The sequence below is a fragment of the Peromyscus californicus genome, unplaced genomic scaffold (assembly GCF_007827085.1).
Source record: "Peromyscus californicus insignis strain IS unplaced genomic scaffold, ASM782708v3 Scaffold_5__1_contigs__length_169319896, whole genome shotgun sequence".
NCBI classification, from domain to species: Eukaryota; Metazoa; Chordata; class Mammalia; order Rodentia; family Cricetidae; genus Peromyscus; species Peromyscus californicus.
The window spans coordinates 23,690,824-23,718,187 of NW_026294573.1; the positions used below are offsets into that span (position 1 = coordinate 23,690,824).

General features: G+C 52.8%; 1 protein-coding gene across 1 annotated transcript; it reads right to left on the reverse strand.

The window, feature by feature from the left end:
• Positions 1-611: 611 nt before the first annotated feature.
• Laptm5 (lysosomal protein transmembrane 5) lies at positions 612-26,339 on the reverse strand. The gene is made up of 8 exons (XM_052718070.1): positions 26,201-26,339; positions 9,674-9,767; positions 9,191-9,267; positions 6,947-7,075; positions 6,139-6,261; positions 4,889-4,984; positions 3,919-4,011; positions 612-1,951 (listed from the first exon to the last, which is right to left on the reverse strand). The coding sequence occupies exons 1-8, from the start codon at positions 26,285-26,287 to the stop codon at positions 1,862-1,864; spliced, it is 789 nt and encodes a 262-aa protein (XP_052574030.1). The 5' UTR covers positions 26,288-26,339; the 3' UTR covers positions 612-1,861.
• Positions 26,340-27,364: the final 1,025 nt, after the last annotated feature.

Consider the following 27,364-nt stretch of genomic DNA (forward strand, 5'->3'; position numbering starts at 1 on the left):
TGGGTTCACTGAAGCTTCACATCCATCTTCATCCATGGTTGCTCTTCAGGAGGAGACTGGCCAAAGTGAGCAAGCAAAGGGTCCTGCCATGCAAGGGGCTATGCTTGCCTCCTCTCCTCTCAGCTGGTGGAACACTAAGCCCAGCCCTCCCCACACCATGGTGGCCCTGCACATTCTGCAACTGTGGCCTGGACCAGCCTTTACTTAGCACAACCTGTTCTTCACTCCCTTTGGTGAAACATCCCCTAAGAAGCTTCATCCTCAGGACTCTGAGGTCATGGACTTTCCCCCATGGCACTGGGTGATGACCACAGTTTATGGATCCATCTCCCAGCCCTAGCCTGTGAGTTCCCAGCCTCCAGAACAGGCCCTGGCTGGAGGCCATCTCTCTCCTTGTGAACAGAGTTTCCCCTGGACCAGAGAGATGTGAGGATGTTCACACAGTGACCTGTGGTCAGAAACAACTTCGGGCAGGGAGTGATACTGACAAGCTGGGCAGGGCCCAGGGGATGGGCAGAAGTACTGTGTACGCATGTGCTGGGATAGTGCAGGCTGGAGGCCAGAGGTCCTCTGTTCCTACACCATCTGTCAAGAACCACAGGAGCCAGGGCAAAGCTTGCAGCTGCTTTATTGGCCCCTATTCCAAGTCACACACAAGCAATAACACAGGTGCAGTGGGAACCTCTCTCAGCCCTCTCTCAGCGCCGCAGCACCACAGACAGGGTGTAGATCCCTAACAATAGGATTAATCTTCAGCACAACCCCTAGCGATGGGAAAGCCAGCAGAGGGGCATGGACCTACCCTCCCCGCTGCCATCATGGAACACAAGCCTCTTAGCTGGCTTTTCACCCCCCGTGGGCTAGCCTGCCCCAACTGGGCAGCCAGCCATGTTGATTGACTGCTACCCACAGAGCAGCTGACTCCAAGCCTGCCATTGCCTGAGCAGAGCCTCGGTCAAAACAGGCTGGATCAATCTAGCTGTTGGGATGGTATGATAACCAGATTCTAACCCTGCCTGTGGCTAAGATGACCCTTGCAGGGACCTCACCACTGTGTGGCCGTGGGGGAACAGAGCCAGCAGTTGACTGAAGGTGAGGACAGCTTGCCATCAAGAGTGGTGGCTCATGGGAAGGGACTGTTTAGAACAGAAGCAACCGTTATTTCCCACGCCCAGCAGAATGGACAGGGCAGCTGCTGGATTGTTTGTTGGATTCCCCAGCCTCCAGCTGCTAGGGGAACTCAAGCAGAGGCTGGGTGCCCGCCCACAGGGTGCACTGAAGGGAATGTGGGAGGAACTCCATTTCTTTTTCTTTTCCTTCTGTTTGAATCCAGTTTTTTATTGGATTTTATCATAAATCCTAGTGACAACAGTTGGCTGAATTGCTATCTGTTTAAACAACCTGTTTGAAGGAATTGTTTTATATGCATACTTTGGCAAATGGGCACCACGATCATAAAGTTCCCTGTAACCTGAGAGCTGCATGTAAGTGGATACCTGGAACTGTTGCCTGCTCAAATTCTTTTCCTGCTGCCCCTGCAGTGCTGACTGCCTGGCTAAAAAGATCAAGCTGGTAGCTGTTAACCAAACTCACCCTACCAAATTTGCCACGACTGTGCTCCGAACAAGAGTCATTGCTGATGGGGGGACAAGATGAGCTGTTAGGCTGAGTGTACTGAGACTCAAAGGGTCATTTAGCCCAGGGGTGACTCTGTCGTGAGTGAGGGGTCCCCAGGAGGAGAAGTCAGTAAGAGGGGTGCACAAGCAGATTGTCCTGTAGTAGGTCACAGCAGCCACCAAAGTGAAGAAGCAGGAGAAGGAAGCTCCACCTCTCCCAGCCCAAGGGCTGAGGCCTGGTGGGGTCACACTTCTGAGTATGGTGGTGGTGCAAGGTCTCCCTCTGGATTCTTAGTGGGTAGAGACAAGGCTTCCTCATAGGATGGCAGAGCCACCTGGGAGAGACAGAGGAGATAGCTGAGCACCGTCAAGTCTAACCAGGGGTGCAGGGACCCTCCCCTGCTGACACACACATCCATCAAAATGATGATGACAGAGGCTTGCATGCCTGTGAGACCTGGGTATGCTTCCTATTCCCACAGGGGATGCACCTGCCTCGGCCCGTTCGGCCTCCATACCCCAGGGGTTTGATGAACATTCTCCATCCAAATGCTCTCAAAAGAACGAGCTCCCATCCAGGAGGTAGACATGTCACCTAGGATGAGTCACTCAAAGTCGAATACTATCCCCCTGGCTATAGTCCTCTGACTCGGGAAAGTCAAGTGACCCAAGCTGGTCCAGTCAGATATACTGCTCTTGCTGCTGGGGTGACTAAAAGGGTAGGATGCCAGTGTATGGGGTCTGGCAGCTATTTTGCCACTATCGGGAAGGTCTGCCTGAAATTGGAGCCAAGACTGAGGAGAAGAGAGTCAAAAGATAGGGATCAAACCCCAAGATCAGGACTCAGCTACACCTATACTGGACTTTTAAGTGCTACAGGCTACTAAATCCCTTTTGGGACTTAAATCAACAGGATTTATGTCTCTGCTACCTGCAACCAAAAATGTATTAACTAAAGCAGTTTCCACTGTTCAAAGAAATTGAGCTCCCAACACTTAGCGCACCTGCAATTTTCTATCACTTCACAGTCAGCTGCCTCCAGGCACTCTATTTCCTGTCCCCCTACCAGAGGTCACCTCCTCCAGGAAGCATTCTCTAATGCACTGGTGTGCCAGCTCAATGTTCAAGGTCCCTGCGTTTCATACTCCAGACTGTGCACAGCCCTAAGACAGAGGTGGCATCTCAATGTCCTCTACCCTCTAGGATTGGGTACAAGACCAAAGGAACAAGAGGCGGTAAAGGAAGGAGGAAGGATGAAAGGATAGTAGGTGGATAGATGATGGATAAAAAATGGAGACTGGTTGGTTGGGTGGGTGGATGGTGAGTGGTGAGTGAATGGGTGGATGGGTAGATGGATGAGTGGGTGGTGGGTGGATGAATGATTGATAGTTAGATGGGTGGTTGAATGAATGAGTAGATATATGGGATGGACGATAGTTTGATAGATGGGTAGATGGATAAGTGTGTGGGTAGGTAGAAAGATGGATGGATGGATGGATGGATGGATGGATGGATGGATGGATAAGTTATAAAATGAGTAAATGTATGGATGTATAATGGTTGGATGATGGGTGATGGATGAGTAGGTGGGTAGATGGATGGATGAGAAGATGGATAGATGGATGAATGAATAGATGGATGAGTGGGTGGATAGGTGGGTAGATGTCTGGGTGATGAATGGATGGGTGAGTGGATAAGTAGATTGATGGTTGGATGATGGATGGGTAGGTAGGTAGATGGATGGATGATGAATGGATGGGTAAGTAGGTAGATGAATGATGAATGGTTAGGCAGGTAGATGGATGAATGGATGATGGATAGATGGTTAGACAATGGTTGGATGGATTGATAGACTGATGGATGGATGGATAAATATATGATGTATAACGGTTGGATGGCTGGATGATGGATTGGTAGGTGGGTAGATGGATGGATAGATGATGGATAGATGAATAGACAATGGTTGGATGAATGTATGGGTAAATACGATGTATAATGGTTGGATGGGTGATTATGGATGAGTAGGTAGATAGATGGATAAATTAATAGATGGATGAGTGGGTGGATAGGTGGGTAGATGGCTGGATGATGGACTGGTAGGTGGGTAGATGGCTGGATGATGGATTGGTAGATAGGTGGGTAGATGGATGGAATCTTAGACCATCAGACTGATGCTGTTTTCATTTGTTCTGTTCCAACAATCTTCTTACAAGTACTGAGGCCCGGAGAGGGAAAGGAACTGGCCCCAAGTGGCACAGCAAGAGAGTGGTAACCCTGATATCTGACCCTCCACCAGGCTCACCTTGAGGAACATCTTGGAACTGCTGTTCTCTGCGGCCGAATTCATGTACTTTATGAATCTGTAGCATCTCAACACACACTTGAACATGTAGACCTGGAAAAGAGCCTGTTTAGACTGTGCTCTGTCCACCCTCCTGCTCCTGCCTGGGAGGCTCTGGATAGATGTTCAATGGCCCCAGGGAGCTACCACTCGATCACCCCACAAGACCCAAACAACTGCTCAGACTCCCCTCCCACTCTGGCTTTGGGCTTTCTCACATGCCAGCTTGGCATGCCCCAGAGACTGCCCATCCTGATGCCCACCACCACTATGCAGCAAGGATTTCCAGGCTTCTGATCTGCCCTGCAGCCTGCCTGGACACAGCCAGGCACACCCTACTCAGCCATTTCAGTGATGGAGAACTCACTATCCAAAGGGCTCCACCCATCTTGAAACAGCACAGTGATGGGTAAATCCTCTTCAAAACTGCCTCTGAGCTAAGAATGAGGGCACACGCCAGTGATCCCAGCACTTGGAAAGTGGAGGCAGGAGGATTAGGAGTTCAAAGTCAGCCTGGGCTACATGGTAAGTAAGTTTGAGGCCAGCCTCGACCCTGTCTCAAAAACAAAACAAAAGTCTCTGATACGCTGTTTTTGTTTTTTTTTTTAAACAGCACAGGACAATGTGTGTAGCCTCAGCCTATAGGGCTGAGGTCTAACCTGGGACAGCACATTGGGCCAGTGTCATGAAGAGCTACATGTTAGGCCCAGGTAGCTGAGTGCACGTGGCTTCACAGACCCACAGCCTCTGAGCAGAATGTCCCCCAAGGATTCCAAGCCAAGACAGAGGAGCTGAGGCAGGAGGGCTAGGGAGAAGGAGGAGGGGACCACATGCACACCTCATCCTGCTTCCTCACAGTCCATTATGGGGAACCTGAGCCACTGCACAGCCTTTACCATGCTCACAGAATCGGGGGGTGGGGGGCACTCACCTTCAGGATGAGCACAGTGACAAAGGCCACTGAGAAGATGATCATCATGTTGACGAACTGGCTGTGGGGCATGCCTTCCTGGCTCGGGAGATAATTCTGCAACGATATAGAGCCTCATCAAGACCTCAGCCCTCAGGACTGTAGTCCCCCCGACCAGTCAGGGTCACAGGTACACACACACACACACACATACACACATACACACACTCCACCTTGGCAGCTCCCAACTCAGGAGCCCCAGGGGAAATGAGTGTAGCTGGTGTTTCCCAGGCTGGGAACCACCTCATAGCCTCATCAGATGGCTTTAGCTGCTAGGAGCCACCTAGTCCTCTGACACCTGGCAGGTGTCACACCCACCACCACCAGGGTAGCTCCAGCTGGGACCAACTTGCTTGACACCAGGTATGAGAGGCACCACCTCTGGGGAAGGAGCAGATATGCCCACACATCCTGTCTGCCTGTCTTGTTTGTTGAAACAGTCTTGCTATGTAGCCCAGGCTGGTCTCAGACTCACAGCAATCCTCCTGCCTCAGCCTCCCAAGTGCTGGGATTACAGGCAAACACCACTACACCTGGCTCCCCACATGTTCTTTGATACTCCTTCTTCTGAACTAAGGAACACTGGTCTCTTCCTTGGAGTGGGGGGGCTAGACTCAATTGGGAGCAGATGTGAGCTTTCAGGGGTAGCCAGCCTGAAATCAGAATGAAGACATCCCTATTGATGCCTCCCTTTCTCCTTCTCGATCCCTCCACTGAGGAGCCAGAAGCCATGCCCTGAGGATGCTCAGGCTGCCCTACTTAAGGTCTGCACTGTGAGGAACCTGTAAGGCATCAGTGCTGATGCAAGAACCCCTGGGGAGCAGATCCCTTGACTCCAGCCCAGTACCATGCTAGCTGCCACCAACTGAACCACCTAACCAGCCACCGCACAGTTCCTGGTCCTCAGAACCGTGACATAACGTGTTATTTTAGGCCACCGTGCTTAGGGACAGTGAGTCAGGCAGCAGTGGACACTTGTGGTCATTCCTATAATGCAGCTGCCAAGGCAGGAGGTTATGACTCACTGTGGCCAGGCCTCTTTTCACCCTAGAAGTTTCTGTCTGACAGTTGCTTCCCCAATATGCCATTCACACCTGAGTCGTCCCCCCAGGAAACTCAGTCTCCGACCATGACCCCTCCCCGGAGTCAGGGGGACACCTTGCCCCAGGCTGCACAGCCAGGATGTGGCCTGGTCTTCCACCGAGACTCACCATGTGGTTCATGGACTTGAAGTTAAGGTAGGTGGGTACTTCCATGTAGGTGCTGCACAGGGTCAGAATGCTCAGACAGAAGTCGAGCAGCTGCAGGGTCATCAAGGGGACCTTCGAGGGACCCTTAGGAGGACCAAGAGGAAGCATGAGGCCCCAGGAGCAGGGCACAGAGTGGCCCTCCCTTGGGAGACTACCCACCAGCCATCCCCTCATCAACTGTGCTTAGAGAAAGAGATGTGCGATGCTCACATCAGGGTGTGTGCAGAGCTGGGATCACAACGGGGGTTTTCTGACTCCTCCGCCCTCCCACCTTCCAGCAGCCCAGCCCTTCAGGGACCGGAGTTGGGGGGTTGTGAAAAGCAAGAACGACAGAGCTGTGTGTGTTGTGGCCGGCTAGGGCCATCACAGTTTCCCTCCATTCCTTCATTCCTTGGTCTTAACCATCCATCCATCTCGTTTGATTCCAAAAGAGGAATTAGACTAAGGCTGAATCCTGAAAGGGCACCACCCCCTTTTCTCTGGGGTAACCCACACATGACCAGTGTAAATAGCCATCCCACCAGGCTCTAAGGCCTGGATACGTATTACTGTCATCTGAGGCTGGGGCTGTTGCCCTGTGGTAGCACTGCACACCAGGTTCCAACCCCACGTCACCCTCATTTGGTCCTAAGGCACGAGGTACAGCCTGCAAAGGAAGGAGCCTGGGAATGGTGTGCAGGACTAGGGGCCTTGTTAAAGGATATCAAGGAGGAAAAGGACCCTGCCTTGGCCAGCCTGCCCAGGGGAGGTCATTCACACAGGTACTCACGGGCCGGGGCCGGGTGGCAAGCTTCAGGTAGGCTGGCAACTCGATGTAGGAACCCAGCAGTGTGAGCAGGCACAGCAGGAAGTCCATGATTTGAAGGGACAGGAAGGGTATCAGGTACTTCTCCCGGTTCTAGAAGGCAGGTGCATCCCGTCAGGTACACCTGACATGCCAACACTCCACAGTGCTGCCCCTGTCCCCATGCATCTTGTTCTGTCCCTTGGCTATCACTGATGCTACCAGACCTGTGACGAGGCCTTGTCCACACACCTTCCTGTGAGTCACACTCTGGGGACTGGGAGAGGGGTATCTTGGTGTCTCAGAGGACACCAGCAAACCAGCTCCATATACAGGGGCTCTGTTATAGGTTTTTGTTTGTCTCTCTTTTGGTTTTTTTAAGACATGATCTCATACATTCTAGGCTGGCCTCAAACTCCCTTTGTATCCAGGGATGACCTTGAACTCCTAAGTCTCCTGCCTCCACCTCCAGAGTGCTTAGACTGCAGGTATGCACCATCATGCCCTGTCTGTGCAGTGCTGAGGACTGAACCCAGGGCCTTGTGCATTCTGCGCAAGCCCTCTACCAACTGAGCTCAGCAAAGGGGTATGAGATGATAGCATGGAGAAATGGTTGGAACTAGGGGGTGTGGCCTGATTAGAGGTTGAAGGTCACTGGGGTGTGCTCTGGATTCACCCATGACCCCTCTTCTCCCCTCCCTCCTTCCTGGCCACCACGAAGTGAGCGGCTTTGTCAGCCATACGGGCCTTTCCTCCCCACGGTGATGTTCTGCCTCATCTCACACCCAGAGAAAGAGAGCCAGCACACCGTGGGCTGGGAACACGAGCCGAAACGAACCCTCCTTCTACATGCTTCTCTCGGGTATTTTCACCCCAGCAATGGAAGCTGATGGCAGACTCCAAGAGCAGAACCTGACTCATCATTTCTTCCTTATGGAGCCACAAGGGGTCCGGTCTACAGAGAAGGGAACCGACAGGACATCCTGGAAGGAGATAGCGGCTAGATCCAGAATTTGTTAGATGAAGGAACAGAGCACGGGGCCAGACACAGAGGCATCAGCAGGTAAAGGCCCAGGGGGAGGAGCCTACAGGGGGAGGGGCCTGCAGGGGGAGGAGCCTGTCCTTTGTAGTAGCCATCTTCCTCTGGGTAGTCAAGGCCACATGTGACAGGCCATGGAAAGAGGCCCGAAGAGGTGGGCCCCTCCACTGGTGGGAACCCAGCACCTATGCATATATGCCCCATTGGGGGGCAAAGTAACAGAAAAGGTGGTATCCTGGGGGGTCTCATGGTTGTCTAACCCACACAGAGGTGACAGAGGAACCCTGTTTGAGTCTTCAGGGACCCCTGCTCTGCATTTTTAGCTGGACAGTGTGGGTTTCTGCACCATCCCCTGTAGGCACACCACACCGTGAGGACACTCCCGGGAGATGAGGTTCTCAGACACAGAAGGGGTGTCCAGGGAGTCAGACACTCCAGGCCAGCATTAGGCCACCACCTCTGCCTAACCAGCATCCCCACCATCTACAAGGCAGGACTCTCTCCAGGTGGCCAAGTGACAAGGTCAGTTTCCTACCTCCCTGAGAGTCATGGGGCAGATGGCTCCTCTTTTTTTTTTTAATTATTTATTTACATTTATTTTATGTGCATTGGTGTGAAGGTGTCAGGTCCCCTGGCACTGGAGTTACAGACAGTTATGAGCTGCCATGTGGGTGCTGGGAATTGAACCCAGGTCCTCTGGAAGAGCAGCCACTGCTCTTAACTGCTGAGCCCCAGATGTCTTCTCTTTTGCAGAAAGTGAAGCCACACCCTGACTCAATCTGTGTCAGGTTCCCCCATGTCACCCCAACTCTCTCTCTGGGTCTGTCTGCCTTCCCTAGTGCAACCACACATTCCCAGGATTTCATGAGCAAGTGTCCCTCTGCGTGGGAGCAGGGCGGGGGTGGGGGAGGGTGGACTCTTGTCCCTAAGGACAAGCCCAGTTTCAGTCTCCCTATACCCACACTATTGTCCCTTTCCTCTTTCATCTCAAAGCTCCCAACCCCACTCACACTCTCCAGAACACAGGTCCCCTGTGAGTACCCCACCACCCCGAAGCCCCCACCCATAGCCCAGTCAAGTCACATCCTGAAAGGGACTAGAGCTGACAGATTATGGAGTCCCATGGGAAGCAGCATCTCCCCCACAAAAACATGTGAAGATCTTGGGTTACTCAGGACAGCAGGCCTTACCTTGACCACTCCGAACAGCAGGCTGATGCTGATGGCGAAGAGCACTCCAATGAGCAGGAAGCTGGAGAGCAGGTCGGCTGCAAGGCAGGGCAGAGGCTGAGGCAAAGTCTGTATGGGTTCCGGGGACCAGAACCTGGGAACTGCTAGCGTGGGGCCACGAGTGTGAGCAGGGAAGCCCGGGACCAGACCAGGGTAGGAGGCTGGTTCTCCTTACCCAGATGAGGGCTATGAATGGCAGAGAGAGAGATTGGTGGGCAGGACACATGTGAAGTGGCCAATATGGTCTGAGCCTCAGAGCCTGAGAAAGCCCTTAGCATAAACAGGGGAGAGTCTCATTCACAGATGAAATACTCCAGGCTCCTAAAGAGTCAGGGATGCACAGGAGTCCAGCAAAGATGGCAGGACTACAGACCCCAGTCCATGTGCCCTAAATCATGTACTGCCCACAGGTCCCCTCCCAACCACCACTGTCCCCAGACATACCGATCCTGAGGTATGGCGTCTTGGAGAACCTGCAGGAGACCTTCCCGCGGGCCACCTCCACCACATGCTCAATGAACAGCAAGACACTCATGACCTGGGAGAGAGCAGAGCACCAGTCAGCCAGGCCCGCCATCCAAGCAGGTGCTGTCAAGGGGCTGGAGTGACAGCTTGCCTAGCCTGTGAGCATCCTGGGTAAATATATGGAGTTCCAGTGCCTCATCCTGGCCCTTCCACTTCTTTGCTGTGTGACCGTGGACAGATGACCTAACCTCTCTGTGCCTCTGTTTCCTCATCTGTAAGTAGGGTTCATACCTTAGGTACCCCCTGTGAGGAGGTACAGGGCAGACTCAGAGGGAACACCCTGCTTCCCCTCACAGGCTGAAGATCAGGTACCTCCCTGCATCCCCTTTCCAGAACAGGCTCTGACTGGCATGGGACCTTGGTCATTACACCCAAGCATCATGGAGCTTCATTCAAGTCCATGGGCCGACAGCAGAGGCCTAAGGTGCACTGTGGAGCGCCAGGCCCTGGGTAAGCGGTTGCCAATCACCACAACTCCAGGGTCCCTGCTTTCCTAGCTACAAAGGAGCTGATAACACCTGCCTCTTAGAGCTGTGGGGAGCCAGACAGGACGACTGACGGCAGGGTGAGAAAGCTCGGTCTGCACAACCAGGAGCAGGTACGGCCTGGGCTGCCGGCTCCAGCGGGGAGGCCTGGGTCTCCTGTTTGTTTGCTGATGTGGCTGTTGCCTTTAGAGGATGGATGGATGGATGGGTGGATGGATGGACAGACGGACAGACGGACGGACGGATGGATGGATGGGTGGGTGGATGGATGGACGGACGGACGGACGGGTGGGTGGGTGGGTGGATGGACGGACGGACGGACGGATGGATGGATGGGTGGATGGATGGATGGATGGACGGACGGATGGGTGGATGGATGGGTGGATGGATGGACAGACGGATGGATGGATGGATGGATGGATGGATGGATGGATGGATGGATGGAAGGATGGACGGATGGACGGATGGATGGATGGACGGACGGACGGACGGGTGGGTGGGTGGGTGGGTGGATGGACGGACGGATGGACAGACGGACGGATGGACGGATGGATGGATGGACGGACAGACGGACAGATGGATGGACGGACGGACGGATGGATGGATGGATGGGTGGATGGATGGACAGATGGATGGATGGATGGATGGATGGATGGATGGACGGACGGACGGATGGATGGATGGATGGACGGATGGATGGATGGATGGACGGACAGACGGATGGATGGATGGAGCCTGTCCCTTGGGGATCCTTACCATGTGGGACCGAGAAAAGGGGTGATTCTGACAGGCCTAAGTATTGGGTGTCCCAGTTGCCAAAGCTGCAGTGTGAAAGGATGCCAGGGGTCACGTTTTTGTCTATTCAGCAGCCATCTAGCAGAAGAGAGCCCTACGCCAAGCAACCTCAGGGGCCTCACACCCTTCCGCGTGTCTGTGTCTCTCCAGGGGTTCCGTGCCCCTTCCCTACTACAACACACTCGGTTAGTTCTCCAGGAACAGTCCCCCCACACTGAGATCAGGACTCCTCCTTCCCTTGTGTGGTGCCCTATCTCTATCAATACAGCCTAGGTTCGCGTTGACTTCCTAAGTGGCAGGTCACACTGAGTGGACAGGCAGTGAGACACCCTCCATCTGTTTCCCCTTGCTAACTCCAGGGGGTGGGTGGGTGGGGTGGGTAGGTGGGTTGGTTGGTTTGGGGATGGGGGTTGTGCTACAAGCCGCAAAAATATACAAAGTAGGATTTCAGCTGATTATGACAAAGCTAATACCTGGAAGAAGCCAAGGGCCTTCCAGAGGTCAGGCTGAGGCTCAAGGAGCCTTGGTGGTATTGGCTTTTGATTATCAGCCGTTTCCTGCTGTGAGTTTCTTGTGTGCTATTGTAGCTTTTCCACCATTTATTGGGCACCATTTCCCCTCTACTAAAGGAATATTTTGATAACCTGCGAGACAGCTACACACAGCCAGAATCCCAGTTCAAGTCTCTCTGTAATTATTGTCATTGGTGGCATCCGGCCAGGACCGTCCCCAGACGGAGGAAAGTACCTTATCAGAGATATCTCTGTACTCTCTAAGAACAGACTTAAGTGTCCAGACTACCCATTTGAGAAGGCCTGGAGGATGTGCCAATTCAGCTTAACTTCCTCCTTTCCCAAACCTTACCTCTAGTTCCAGATCGCCCTTTAACTATCACCAGAGGCATCTAGCTGTACACAGGTTGCCTAGCGACTGAGCATACCTTCACCCGCCCTACAGAAAAACAGCAGATAGCTTGGACAGAGGAGCCACAGGAAAAAAGAAGACAGTTTTATTTTCTCCCATTGACCTAGCAACGTATAGATTCTTAACATTTTCTTCCAATCACGTTTAAGATTATAGTTGAGTACATAAGATCCCTCTTCTTAGATATTACCTGAATTTACCCTTAGTTAATTCATTTCCCCATTAGTCACTTCCTTTGGGGTTGCAAATGATAATTAACAATTACTGCCCCTCTATGTGATTCTTATCACCCCTCTGTTTGACCCTGGAAGCCTGGCTTTGCACTGCTAAGGGAATACTGCTTGTAAGTGTATATATACCGGGACTCCCAGGGCACGGGAGGACGGAGAAGAGAAAAGAGAATGGAAGAACTAGATGGGTAAGAACTTGAGAGGAACAAACTGAGACGAGGAAAAACTGGATTGAAGGGCTAGAGGAGAGGACTAGAGGAACGAGATGGAAGATGAGGAAGAGCCAGATGGGGAAGAACTAGGTGAGGAAGACCCAGATGAGAGAGAAGGAGATGGGAGAGGAGCTGATATGGGAAAGAACTAGATGGATGAGAACCTAGAAGGGGCGGAACTAGATGAAGGAATTAAGATAGAACCTAGAGGGGACAACAGATAAATGTAGAGAGAAATCAGGCAAGAAAGGAGTTGAAATGAGAGCAGAGTAGAAGCTTGTAGAGAGAGAACTGACACAGAATAATAAAGTGTATGGACTAAGGAGTTTTGTGTACATAGATTCATTTCTTTTCATCAAAGATTAATTATCAGCTGGTTGTAGATTCTTCCCAGACCCTGGGAGGGGACTATCGAGAGGCTGGACCCCCATAGTCTCCGATAGGGTTGTACTTTAGCACAGATACTACTAGTCCCAGTCTGTCGTTCTGAACCTCCAGTTCCGGAACTCAGAAAGGACAGCATAGGAAATGGATGGAGAGATGACTCCAGGATTTGGGCCCAGATTGCTGTGTGTCCTTGAGAAAGTCACTTTACCTCTCTGAATTTGCCCATCTATAAAAAGGCAGTCACAGGATGCAGGAGGCACAGACTGTATGGCGTTAGAAAAGCCCTAGGGAGGACCTGGCAGGGGCAGAAGCCAGAGCCTGCCTTGGGCTGGGCAACTTGACTGACATCCTCCTTCTACCTGCTCCTCTGCCTGACGTGGAGGGATCCAAAGGCTCTGCTTCATCCAAAAGGCTGCCAGCCGCCCTGGGAGGCTGCAGGGTCAACAGGGGTGGGGGGTGCTGAGAAAGGGCTGCAGCTTCCCCCCAGACCTGAGCCCACGAACTTTCCTAGGTAACTCAAAATGAGACGATCCCAACTTCCCTTTGCCGGATGAGCCCTGGGTCCACTCATATTATAAGGTCTCTCTGTTCATTTCCTAAGTTCAGAGAGACTAGGAGGCTTGCCTGAGGTCACACAGCAAGGCAAGAGCAGGGTGGAGATAAACATCCAAGTCTTCAATGCTGTCCCAACACCCGGCCACCTCCAAACACCCTGAGCCAGGTCTGCTGGCCCAGACCCCAGAGGGAGTAGTCACCATGGCCACATAACAACATCCGGGAAACCTTTGGAATATGTCTGCGTTCCTATGCTCTGTGCAGGGTTCTTGTAAATTGTAGATGTACGCCAAGACCTTCCAGAGATTAATACAGGAGGCAGTACAAACTTCAGAAACCCTCACGTTGGAGCTGGGGTACAGCGGACAGTGCTTGTCCAGCATGCAGGACACTCTGGATTGATCTCTGACACCCCACAAATCCAGCGTGGTACAGCGCTTTGTGATCCCACATCCTGAGAGGTGGAGGCAGGAGGGTCAGGGTCATCCACACTAAGTTATATAGTCATTCCAGCCTGGGCTACATGAGACCCTGACTCACAATGAATAAAGAAGTACCCTAACACTGCATCTAGGAGCCCCGCGGACCACCTTAAATGTTACCCCACTTCAGAAAACATGGTTCCTCATAATCCTTACCCCCACAGACTCCTCAGCCTGGACCTGTACTCTGAGGGACACTGTCACTCATGTCCCAGCAACAACCCTTGGGAGTAGCCAGTGACCCAGGAAGTGGCCAGAAAGGGCCATGACAGGGTCAGTTTTCATACGCTGACCCTTCCACAGACCAGTCTCAGAGGCTGTGGAGCTTGCCCAAGGCCTCCCAGCAACCTGTTCTCCAGAAACGTATACCAGCCTGCTGGTCTTCACCCCTTGGCTCCCTGTGTCTTTGGCCTCCTGGCCCTGCTGAGGCTTGCCCTGCACCCTGCCTTATGGAATCCTCAAAAAGGTTGGCCAGGGGCCCTCCCTGACATCAGCAGCAGGGGTGTGTATTAGGCCCAGAGAGTTTCCCCACTGCCAAATAAATAAATAAATAAATAAATAAATAAATAAATAAATAAATAAATAAAAACTTTCAGTTCAGCTCTCTGTCGCCTTGGAGCTCCACTCAATATGTTGCTGAGGGGGAGGGGTGAGTTGTCCTCACTTCCCATTTGAGAGTCTGGGGCTCAGAGAGGGCAGATACCAGTCCAAGGTCACACAGCGAGGCAACCGAGGAGTCAGTTCAGCAGGAGGGAGGCACCCTCAGAGCCCACCATCCTGTGCTCCCCAAGAGAGGGAATGGTGACTCCTTACATTACTGGCCCCACTGTGTGCTCAGACCTGAACACAAGTTTGGCCTACAATTGCCCATAGCCCAGTAAACACAATGAGCCTGTTTTACAGCCCAGGCAATGAGGACTGAGAGGAGGGGGCTGTTCTGCTCTGCAGGCCACATTGGATGGAGCCTTGTGCCTCTGCTCCCAACCCCAGGACTCTTCTCAGGGCTGGTGGACCTGTTCACTGCCTCCTCCCTCCTCCCTGGGAACTATCCAGGGCCCCTGGCTACAGAATCTAGTGTCCCATAGACTCCTTTACCATCTGTGTCACCTGTGACGCTGGCCTCTCCCTGGCCCCTCCCACGTCTAGTTTTCACCGTGGGAAGGATCTCTTCCATGGCCACCTGAGGAATATGGGAGGGCCACAGTAATAGATTCACAACACGCCCCCACCGTTGGGCATGTCCGGCGGACCTAGACACTTCCGCCTAGCCAGTTCCAGGTCAAAATAGCCATTTCTGGGTCAAAACGTCTGGTGTAACCAGGACCCCGTGGCTTTGCATGGCTACGTAAAAGCACTCAACACACATGCGTGGAATAGCCACATGGACCTGTGTACGCGTGTGCCACCCAGCCTTTATAAGCCAGCGCCATATTCCCGGCATCCTTCTTTATGCACGTGTCCTTCCACAGGCCTGAGCACACCTGTCTGTCTCTCTTATCTTAATAAAACTCTTGTTAGTGGATTCTGTCGTGTTTCGTGACATTTCCTCGCAGGGTAAGAGCACCGCCAAATAACTAACAGACAGAGCAAGGTCCCATATCAGTGGCCTTCCACTCACAAAGCCTCCAGCTGCACCACACTGTTCAGCCACCACACGCCTCAGTGAGCATCAAGCTCCGGGGAAGCAATCAGCATTTTCAGGGCAGCCATGAGAGGACAGAGGACAGAAAGGGGGGATTTCCAGGCCTAGCCTCCCCTCTCACTGACCCTGCACTCCACCTGGCTGCAGGAGGCTGGCTGGTAGTGTTCCGGGAACCTATGCTGTCCTCTCTCCACAGTGGAGATATGTCATGAGCTTCAGGAATGTAGTAAGAACTCAGCTGTATATGATAGAGCTATACCTTGAAGGGTCAAGGAATCCTTCTGGAGGAGAAGTCAAATATCAAGGAATATTTGATGTTATCCGGCTTGTAATATATCAGCTGTTTCCTACTATTAATTTCTTGTGCGCCCATAACTCCTAGGCCATAACAGCAGACAGTATAAGCTTCTCAGACCTGCTGCTGAGCTGAACTAAGGTAACACCCTTACAGAGACAACCTGTCTCCTAGGCTTAGGAGACAGGCGATGTGTAGATGCATAGCTTTATTTCATGTGCAAATGAAGCTCAGGCCCTCCTTTCTCTCTCAGTCCAAATGGCATTCCAGAGAAATTGACTCAGAACCAAAGGGTTTTTTGCATACCAGGTGCAAAGTAGCTTTGAGACAGGTTTCCTAGCTCCTGGTAAAGTTATCCTGCCCTGCCAGTATATATGGCGGCACAGGACAATCGAGACGTATCATTTTATTTTAATGACCTATAGATAGACTTATTTACCTAACCACTTGTAAGATTGTAGTTTGTGCACATTTATGATAGACTCACCTAACCACTTACAAGAATATATTCTGAGCATATAAATTCCCTTTCTGACTTATTCCAGGCCTTATCTGACCCCACCTCCTCTAGTCACTCCCCTTTGGGGTTGCACATGAAGCTGGCTATCACAGCTCTTGTAGGGTCCTTGGAAGTTTTTGCATAGTATGGTAGGAGTCAGGGTGCAGAGAAGACAGAGGCCAGTTCCAGGAGAGGACCAAGATGGAGAGAAATGAAGACGAGGCAAAAGGAGCTTAGTTAGAGCTAGGAGAGGACAGGAGGAGAGGGGACAGAGAGGAGCTGAGTCTGAGTACAGAACTGAAGCTGTGGAGACAGAATTGAATCTCAGAGGAATAAGGTAAATGGACCAAAGAACCCAGTGTACTTAGGTTATTTTTCCACAGATTACCCCCTCCCGCCATTAGGAGCGTCTCTTCTGGGCCCCTGGGAAGGAAATTAAAGAGGCTGGACCCCAATAATTTCCGAAAGAGATGGATGTCACTGAGCCTGCTGTCCCCAACCCAGCCTCCTCTCACCACACAGGTGACCTTTTGTGGTTATGAGCTCTGCACCCTGAGTTAACCACTGACCCCGCTGGGCTTTGAAATGAGGACAAACACCCTCCAAGGTTGCTGCCGGGTCACAGGGCACGTGGACACAGAGTTGATATACAGCTTGAGCAGGGCTGAACACCCACATGGGAGGGGTGTGAGGGGCAGGCCAGTGGCTAGGGGGCGGGCATAGTGATGTGAGAAGGAGGTGTCAGCCATGCTGATGAGGAGGGGCGGCACCATTTTCCTGGAGTCAGCCTGGCACAGGTGATGGTGATGGAGGAAACACCAGTGGGCATGCTGGGAGGCATGTAAGTGACGGCCGTGGTGGCTGTGACAAAAATACCGCCGCTGACATTGATGATATGGATGGGAAATGACAGGGCAATGTTCAGATGCAATGGTGATGATCATAGTGGGCGGGGCTGCTGACATCAGTGATCATAATGGGCGGGGCTGCTGACATCAGTGATCATAGTGGGCGGGGCTGCTGACATCAGTGATCATAGTGGGCGGGGCTGCTGACATCAGTGATCATAGTGGGCGGGGCTGCTGACATCAGTGATCATAGTGGGCGGGGCTGCTGACATCAGACCTCTCACTCTGGGTTCAAACAAGGCAGGACAGAAAGGGGAAAGTATGGGGACATAGGAAGAACAGAAGTCCCTCACATCAGAGTCTGCTTGAAGCCTTTCACCGGCTGAGGATCAAAGATTCCCAAATAGTGGGACGGGAAAGACGGCTTCATCTCCCCAGAAGACAGTTCCCGGCATCCACATAGCCGCTCACAACCATGTGTAACTCCAGTTCCGGGGGGCTGATGCCCTCTTCTGACCCCTGAGAGTGCACAGACATACATGCAAACAAAATGTCTGTACACAGGGTAGGGGGAGGATTAATAAAAAAATACTTCCAAAACAATTAAGAGCAGCTGCTTAAGGCCACCCTCCCTTTCCAGCTGTAAACCTACAGTTTTCCGGGCCTCTCCCAGGATCCTAATTTACAGACAAAGCCGTGTTCTAGGACCCTGGTGCAGCCTGATGCCTCTTGGTTCTGCGGATGGTAACCCTACCCGATGTACCTCAAGAGCCACCCTATCAACGACTCATCAAAAGGAGAAAAAGGAAGTGGGGGAAGTTTCCTAGCAACCCTTCATGATGAACTGGAGAGTCATGCCCAGGCCTGTCCTCACCCTTCACCAACAGTGGGTCCCTGGTGCCAGCCACACCTTTCCGTCATTGACCCACAGTCAGATCAGCTCTGCCCTGTGTCCTGCTGGTTGGCCTGGAACCTTGAGAAGCTACAGAACACTAGGACTTTATGATAGGTACTTATCCCACCCTGAGGAACCCAGGTCAAGTCATCTGTGAGGACACGGAAGTGACAGAGGGGTCAGCAGCCAGAGGAAGCTCCCCTCCCCTCCTTCCTGTCACAGCTTATCAAGGTGGCCGGGTAGGGTCACACCCCCCAAAACACTATCTCCTCTGCACATCCTCAGCCTCCAGATGCCATTGCAACACCCTCACCCTGCTTGCACACTCCACTGAGCCCAGCTGGCTCCCTCACCATCCAGAGTTACCAGAGCTGGCTCCCCTCCCCCAGGCCTGATGGTCCACCCCTGCCCCAGTATGATTAACTATCCCTCCCCACTGCCTGGACTCTCTCTAGGGGCTCAGAGGTCCCGGATGTGGTGGTGTGCTCCCAGCACCTGGGAGGTGCAAAGCAGGAGGATCAAGAGTTCTAGGTTATCCTTGGGAACGTAGAGAATTCAAGGACAGCCTGGTCTACATGAGACCTTGTCTCTAAGAAAGAAGGAAGGGAAGGGAAGAAGGGGAGGAGGGAGGGAGGGAGAAAGAAAGGAAAGGAAAGGAAGGGGGAAACATAAGAGAACTCCAGTATAGTCACAAGTGTCCTATGTGGCCCTCACCAGTCCATTTCAACGTCTCTGTACCTCAGTTTCCCCAATATAGAGGAAAGAGCAGAATCCTCCCACCTCAGAGAGTCATTGTGAGGAGAAAATGAGGAGACACCTATCTACTACAAAAGTCGGTGACCCCAAAAGATGGGCTGATCCTCACAGAGCAAGAAACACAAGCTGCCGGGCGGTAGTGGCGCACGCCTTTAATCCCAGCACTCGGGAGGCAGAGGCAGGTGGATCTCTGTGAGTTCGAGGCCAGCCTGGGCTACTAAGTGAGTTCCAGGAAAGGCACAAAGCTACACAGAGAAACCCTGTCTCGAAAAACCAAAAAAAAAAGAAACACAAGCTACCAGTAGCTGCAGCTAGAAGCCTCGAACCTGAAGTCACAAGCACTGTCTTCCCTTGCAGGGGAGCCGACAGATAAATACACCCAGGAGGATCCCACTATGAGACCCTACGCAGCAAAGGGGGATAAGGTGATGCTCAGGAGTCTGAGGCCGTGAAGATACTGCCCTTGGAGAGTTCCAAGCAATGAGACACAGTCAAGGCAGTCACAGGGCCGGGCAGTGACCAGAGAGACATCTCAGGGAACAACATCCTCAGGGGAGAGTTGGTCACAATTTGGGGTTGAGAAGTCTGTAGGTTTCTAGGGCTAAGTTCCGAGTTAATGGTTTATAAAAATCGAAGCCACTAGGGATCAGCTGCCACCTGCTGCATGCCGGCCCTCAGCACTTATCAAAAATGATTCAGGCCGAGTCAACCTTTGCACCAGCCCGAGAGGCAGAGCACAGAGACATAACGTGCAGGATCTGAGGACATGATGGGGGGCTCAGAGAAGAATTCTTCGAGGAAGAGAATGTCCCTGGGAAGGGGCTCAGTCATAGCAGATGGTAAGGGAGCCCCCACCCAGGAAACTGAGGCATCCCGCCTAGTCAACAGGGTTGGAAGTCATCCAATCACACAGTGAGATCCCCCACCCTGTTAATGACAGCAGGTATGTGGCTGAGGAAGGTGTGGGACAGGCTGAGAACACAGTGATGGGCATGGCTGACGACTGCCCTCCAGGAGAAGTCAGCGCACACACAGAGGCCAGAGAGCAGCAGAGCTGAGAGGTGTTGGTGACGTTTGACACGGTTCACCACCGTGGCTCGGAACATGCTCTTCCCAGAGCACTGGCAGCTAGTTCAAGCTATCTGGAGATCCCTTCCCCAGCAAGGCTGCCCACCGGAAGGGAAGACAGGAGGGGGTCTGCCCAAAGACACAGGAGCCAGGAATGGAAGGCCAGGTCAAGGAGTGGACAGGATGACAGAGATGTCCTGGAGGGGGATGGGGAGAGGGTCCACCTGACTAATCTCCCTTCATGGGCAGCCATGTGAAGCTGCTCTCCAGGCTCAGCCCATGGCCTGATCGCTCATCTTCAACTTCCTGTATATCCACCCCAAGCAATTCCTCACATCACCACTTCCTATTTATCTTGTTAACTGAACTTACCAGAAAAAAAAAAAAAAAAAAAAAAAAAAAACCTCCTCAAAACACTAAACAACACATGAAGGCACAAGGCTGGTCGATTAGATTCGACGATTGTGGAGAGTTGGAATGTTACAGATCTGGAGTCAGCTTATAGAGGCCCTCTTTAGGGCCATTTATTTCCCATCTCAGTGTTTAACCTAAGTCTTTGCGACTGTTGGGTAAATCCTTTCAAAATGTGCTAACAGGCCCCAAGCCTCCACCAACACAAAGGCTAAAAATGTCCCAGATAAGCATCTGAGGCCCATGGCGGAGACTTCCCTGCTTGGCTGTAAAGAAGTGTTTCCACCAATGCATTTGAAAGTCTGTTGATTTATGACTTTCTTTGTTCTTGTTCTATAAATAAAAAATGTCACCAACCTGTTACTACATTAAGACACGATACCTGAGTAACCCAAACGTGTGTGCCCATTTTCAGGACCAAGACCCCCAATAACAGCAGTGACTGCTCTGACAGCTGCAATTATTAGGCACCTACTGCATGGCCAGGTCCTCTCCCTGAATGCTGACATGCCCTCTCTTACATCCTCCCCTAGGCCCTCCAAGGCAGACTCTGTCAGGATCCCCACTTTCCCCAAGGTGCAGGAAATGATGAAATGGGGTCTTGACATGTGGGCTCCATGTCTAAGAACACGGCTAGCCGGGCGGTGGTGGCGTACACCTTTAATCCCAGCACTTGGGAGGCAGACGCAGGCGAATCTCTGTGAGTTCAGGGCCAGCCTGGTTTACAAAGTGGGTTCCAAGACAGCCAGGGCTACACAGGAAAACCTTGTCTCAAAAAAACAAAACAACAAAAACAAAAAAAGAATATGGCTGCTGGGTGCAACAGCCCGTGGCTACCACTGTGTCCTCCGCCTCCATCTGGATCAGGAACCGAGGTCTTTTGTTCTTTATCTAATGAGCCAGTTGGCCTGTCCCCTCGGCAGCCCTTTTTGGCTTCCCTGTGCCTCAGTTTCCTCTTCTCAAGAATTGAGGGTACATGTGGAGACAGCTGCTGCTCACACTGAGGTTACTGACTCCCCCAGGCAACTGGGGGAACCTGAGGCTCTGTCCTGAGGTTCCCCAGGATAGGATCAGAGCCATGTATCACAGGCTGCTTTCTTGAGACCCTTCTAAGGCAGGTGGGTTTCCCGGGAGACTCCAGCTCAGAACTATCCCTTATTCTGGGCCACTGCTCTAGGCTGAGAATAAAAGCCTGGCTTCTTGGGTCACTGATGCCAGGTGACAGCAGAGGAGCCACGTCCTGCCAGCAACCAACCCTAACTCAGTGCAGCTCCCTCCCCCCAGCGGAGAGGTTCTCCAGCACCTCCCTAGCCATGCCCCTCTCATGACAGGAGGACCCTCAAGAAAGATGCCCGAAATGATGCCCAGGAGGGGCCAGGACCCTGGCCTAATCCTGCTGGCCTCTCCACTGCAGGAAGGGCACACAGAGGCGGCTGGATCTTGCCTCTGTCTAGCACAGGGCATCCGGTAAGAGGGTGCCAGGCCTTCAGACATTGGTTGAGACTTTGCCCCACTGAAACAACGGAACTGATTTTTAGATCCCTGTTGAGCACCTGTGCTTTTAAAAGGGGAATGACCTCTGTGGTTGGTTCCCATTGCCAGCCACGGACAGTCACTCACATGCCAATCTCGAGTCACCCAGGACCACCAAGCTGAAAACCTCAAAAGAATCACCCTTGGCACAGAGACCATCAGCCTGTTAATAGCTGGGAAAACTGAGACCGAGGTGTCAAAGATAGACACCTGCCTGCTCGGTCATGTCTGCAGTGAGTGATACATATTGACTCACTACCCACAACATGACGTTCAAGAAGGAAGCCTGGAGTTCTGAGGCAGGCAAGCCACTAGGGCTTCCTGGAAGAGGAAGCCACCTGAAAGATCACAAGAGAGAAAAATGAGTCCCAGAAGACTGAAGGAGGAGAGGGGCCTCCCAGACAGGCCAACTACCCCAGCCAGGGCCTAGGAAGGAGTTCCGGTGTCCCTTTCCTGCTTGTCTACATGCTGCACGCTGCGGAGGATGTACCACGTGGTTTTCTGTGTACAAAGCAGTGCTCTAGCGACATGTTAAAGCTGTGCCCGGCTTGTTAACCAGACACATATGTATCTGTGAGTCCCTGTCCAGTACACCAGTAGGCCACTTACATGGCATGGCACGTGGGAATTGACGGCTGTCCCACGAGGAAGCCCCAGTTCTTTGTGTGTCTAAAAAGAAAACTCTGGAGAGAAGATGCCCGCCAAGGGGTTGATGCCACCGTCTGTGGTGATAAGAGAGGTGGGCAGTGCAACCCCTCTGCCCAGTGCCTTAGGCATACCGATGGTCCCCCCTCCCCCTGCACAGGAGCCTGGACTCTTTGTGACAGGCCACCAGGCAACTCCCAGTGAGGCATCGGCCACTAAATACCCAACAGAACTCCTCAGAACTATCCCAGTCATCAAATCCAGGAGACTTCAGGAACCCTGAGAGCCTGCTGCTGCCCAGAGGAACCCACGAAGGACGGCACCCACAGTGATATGTCCCAGAAGGACTCTGAAACAGAAAAAGGATGAGGACAGAAAGAGAAAGCACAGTGAGTGGGTACTGACGGGCAGTTGTCACAGGTGTGTCCCACTAACGTGAGACACAGGCGGCATGGGGACAGGAGAGGCATGCTCGGGAGCTCTCAGCACTGAATCTGCCGTTTCCTCCAAGTCAGAAACTGTCTTAAAAACAAAATGCTTGCTTTAAAAAATATTCTATGTGCTGGGCCCAGTGGCACAAGCCTGCAGTCCAGATGTTCTGAGGGCTGAGAGAGGAAGCACGCAAGTTCCCGGCCAGCCTGAGCAACGTGCAAGACACGGAGTCAAAATAAAAAAGAGGGGCTGGGGATGGATCCCTGCCGGTGGGTGAGGCGCTGGTTCCCATCCCTTCCTGGTGCCACAAGAAAAGAAACAGGAGAGGAAGGGGGAAAAATAACTCATGAACAGGGTATGGTGGAACCCGTCTGTCAACACAGCTCTGGGGAGGCTGAAGCAGGAGAGGGAGTTCTGGGCCAGCTTGGCTTCATAGCAAGACCTTGTCTCAAAGAAGAAAACTAAAATAAAGCAAATGCAGTCCACACGCTAATGGCCGCCCAGTCATTACATCAGCCCACTTGCTCCATGTTTTAGCTCGTTCCTTTCTCAGCCACCAACCTCCCCCGACCCCCAGCTCCCCGACACTAGTATCAGGAATAGACCCCAGGAATACAGCAGAGGAGAGCCCAGGGATTTCTCCACCAAAAGGTCTGCTGAGATCCCCTCCTTCCTCTCTCCTTGTTTCCTGCCACCAACTTAGGACACCCAAGGCAGGACTCAAGAGGCCAGCGGGAGGGGGAGGGGGCACTCTCACTTCCCTGTGTGCAAGCCTGGGAGCCTGGAGCATCTGGGCCCCAAACCATGTTGGCCAGGTAGGATCTTCCCGTAATTGCACCCCTACAGTTCCACGAAGCGTGGCCTATCTCAAGCATCAGTGGCCCAATTTAACCCTCCCCACAGGGGCCAAGTCCGCAAATAGCTAGCAACGTACAGAGATGTCACCCATGGCTGGCTCCAGATGACGCCAGCATGAGTGACTGGTACATCTGGCAGTGGCTTCTCGTTTTCTATCCAGATGTTTGAGGTCCTGTAGGCACACCTGCCACCTATCTGCTACACCAAAGGAAAGCCCCCTAGCCCTTTTCTTCTGGGAAGAAACAAGGGTCTCTGGCCAAGGGGGCAGTAAGATAAGCTGTGTACCCTAACCCAGTCCCTGGGATGGGTATCGGTCTTCCAGGCTCCTCCTCTGCTCTTCTGCCCCTTGTGGCTCTAGAACATTCCACAGCGCTGCATGATTCACATCCCAAGCAGTGGTCCTGCAGCCCTGCACAATCGTGGCCCACACTTAGGGACTTGGATGGTGGCTCAGGGGTGACTATCGGCATACAATGCAAAGACCTACTGAGCCCCAAATAGCAGCGGAGAGCCGGAGGAAAGGCTCAAAGGCTCAACGGCACATAAAGCCCTGTGGCTTCCTCCGCCCCAACCTCCCTGGCAGTCTCAGTGGGGTCCCTGCAGCAGACACACCTCACCTTTGCACCCCAGCTTCTCATCCACACTTCCCCACCCATACTACAGCCAAACTCTGCCCTCCCGCCTGCGGCGTGCCTTCCAGGAAGCCTTCCCGGATCACTTGGCCCACAGTCTCCGGGTCTCTATGGAAACAGGACATCATCATTCACCCACCCATAGCCAAGGAGCTTGGATGGGCATGAACAAGAAGAAACCTCAATGGTCACACAGTACAGCCTACTGGGGTATCTTTGGGTTTTTGTTTTTTGTTTCTTTTAAAAATATGTTTAATATATTCTGAGATATTCAGACGATCAGACAGGATATGCTTCTCTGAAAGGCAGGAGCACAGTCACCGGAGCAGATGGAGCAGGGGTCCCAGCTACCGGAAACCCCTCCACCCCACCGAAGCCACTTAGTGACCCCTCAGCGCGCTGCCAACATCTGAGTTAGAAACCCCCAGCCCACAGCCCCCCGTCCCCACTTTAGAAAGGGAAGCAGGCCCCAAGTTGGGTTTTCCCAGAAGGTCGAACAGCTGGCATAAGACCCTTGCCACATCCTCCTCAGAACGCTGTACCATCTCAGAAACTGAAAGACTTCATGAGGAGACAGAGTGCCACCAGCTCCTGTGCTGGCTGAGGCTGTGTGGGACACCCTCTGAGTGCCCCCTGATGCCAGTCTCCAGGCCAGTTGTTCTCAACCTGTGGGTCATGACCCCTTTGGCAAACACCTAGCTCCAAAAAAAAATATTAACATTACAATGCATGCTAGTAGCAAAATTACAGTTATGAAGTAGCAACAAAAATAATTTTATAGTTTGGGGGTCACCATGACACGGGGACTATATGTATTAAAGGGTCGCAACATTAGGAAGGTTGAGAACCGCTGCTCTAGATGGACAAGGTCAGGGCACACTCAGAAAAAGGCAGTGGACTGTGTTACGCAGCATCGCTCACGCTTTATAGTTACCAGCTTCACCCGCACAGCACCCTATCACATGGCTCTTATCACCCTTTTCTTCATTTTTTGATCTAAGGAAACAGGCTCAGAGAGGTTAAACAAGTCACCCAAGGTTGCCCAGCAAAGGCTGGGAACCGGGGGCAGGGAGGCATACACAAGAGCCTAGGGACAGAGCAGGTTCTTACCCCTGCCCGGCCACCCTGCCTGTGGCCGGAAGCAGGATGTCACCAGGCTCAGCAGCCTACGGATTTAGGTTGATTTTGAGGAAGCACTTCCAGGCCCAGGAGAGCTCTTAGTTAGCCACAGGCCCTGTCTGAGTCAGCGAAGCAGGAAGATGCCTGGGTCTCTGGGCGCTGAGTGTGGCCAGGGGCTGGGGGCGGGGATGTAGATCCGAGCAGACTAGAACAGAGACCCCCGACCTTGGGCCACTCCACAGGGAGAGACTTATCCCTGGGGACTGTGACTTGCCCAGGGTCACGCTATGGCATGACAGGAGCCACTACGTCATGCTGGCTGCACTGGGCAGTTCCCCAAAGCATAGCACTTGAGCTGTCCTTGAAGGGGGGAGGCAGTGGCTTGACTGAGCTGTGAGCTGAGAGGAAGAGGGTCCCCTGGATCCCACTGGAAGCCCAAAGGTGTGACCCCAGGTCCCAGCCCTAGGATTGGGCCCAGACAGCACTGCACCCAGGCTTTCGTGGGACCTGGCATCCGGGAGCAATTCCAGCCTGCCCTTCCCTTTGCATACCTACAACCTTAGGGACACTATTCTGCTCCCATGCTCAGGAGGCTACTGAGGCCCAGGGCAGCACAGGGCTTGTCCAGAGTCCCACAGACAAGTGAGAGGTAGAAATCCACCTGTTGGGAGGTCTCGGTGGGTCATCACGCACTCACACACGCACATACATACAACGAACTCCCCAGCCACCCCGGTACTCACTATGTGGTAGATGGCCAGGGCAGTGGTGGCCACTCGGACATGGAAGCAGCAGCATGTCTGCCGGACGGGCGCTGCACGGGAGGCCATGGCGCAGGGTCCCCTGTTCCGAGGCTCTGAGTGACAAGGAGTCCTGGGCTCACAGCAGAGCAAAAAAAGAGGAAGCTGCCGGCTCCCCGCCTCACTTCCGCCTTGCCCTCAGACGGCAGGGGGCCAGGTCTGTATGTCTGGGGTGAAACAGCTGCAGTGGAGAGCGGGGAGGGTCACATCCGACCTCAGAGAGCCTGCCTGGGGCATCTGCCACCCCCAGGGGCACCAGTGCCGTGCCAGGGCTGGGCCAAGCACTTACACACACCGCTTCCTGGGTGCAAACGCCACCCTGAGAAGCCCATTTCTAGAAAAAAAGAGTCTGACGTCCAGAAAGGTCAAGACTTTGTCCCAAATCAAACAGTAGTTCTAATAGCAGGATTCAAACCCAGACCTGCCTGGCTGCAAAAACAGCAACTGTCAGTCAACAGCCCCTTCCTGGCCCCATGTGGCTGAGCCCCTTTGCTCCTCACCTGGGCCATTCCAGGGAGGTGCTAGTCTTATTCCCATTCTATGGATGGAAAAACTGAGGCACGTTACTCGCTTGCTGCGGCCCAGCTAGTCTGAAAAGGAATGGGGATTGGAATGGAGGCCAGCTGATTCTAGAAGCCATCCCCAGAGCTGAGGTCCTCGCTCACCTCCACCTCCCCCTCATCCTGGGCTCTGAAGGAGGGAATTGTCACCAAGCAAAGCCGTGGCATGAGCATGGGCCAGGCCCTGCAATAGGCTCTTCCTCTTGCAATCTGTAACCTCTGGAGGTGATTTGGGAGACCCCAGGCCGAATGTGCTTTGTGGGGTCCCCTAAAACAAAAAACTGGGATTGCATACTCTTCCTCACTCCCAGGGAAACGCTGGAATTAATAAGCTCGGGGTTCTTCCCTGATTTCTCAGAGGATAAAGGACCCTCGCTGCAATAAAGGAAGAGACATAAAGTCCCAAACAGAGAGCCGGGTAGGAGCCACTGGGAAGCCCCGCCTCCTGTGACATTGTAGAGTTTGGATTGGATACCACAGCAGCTCATCATTTTTTTTTTCCCCAGAAGAAATTATAAAAGACTCTTCAGCATCTACCCCACCCCCC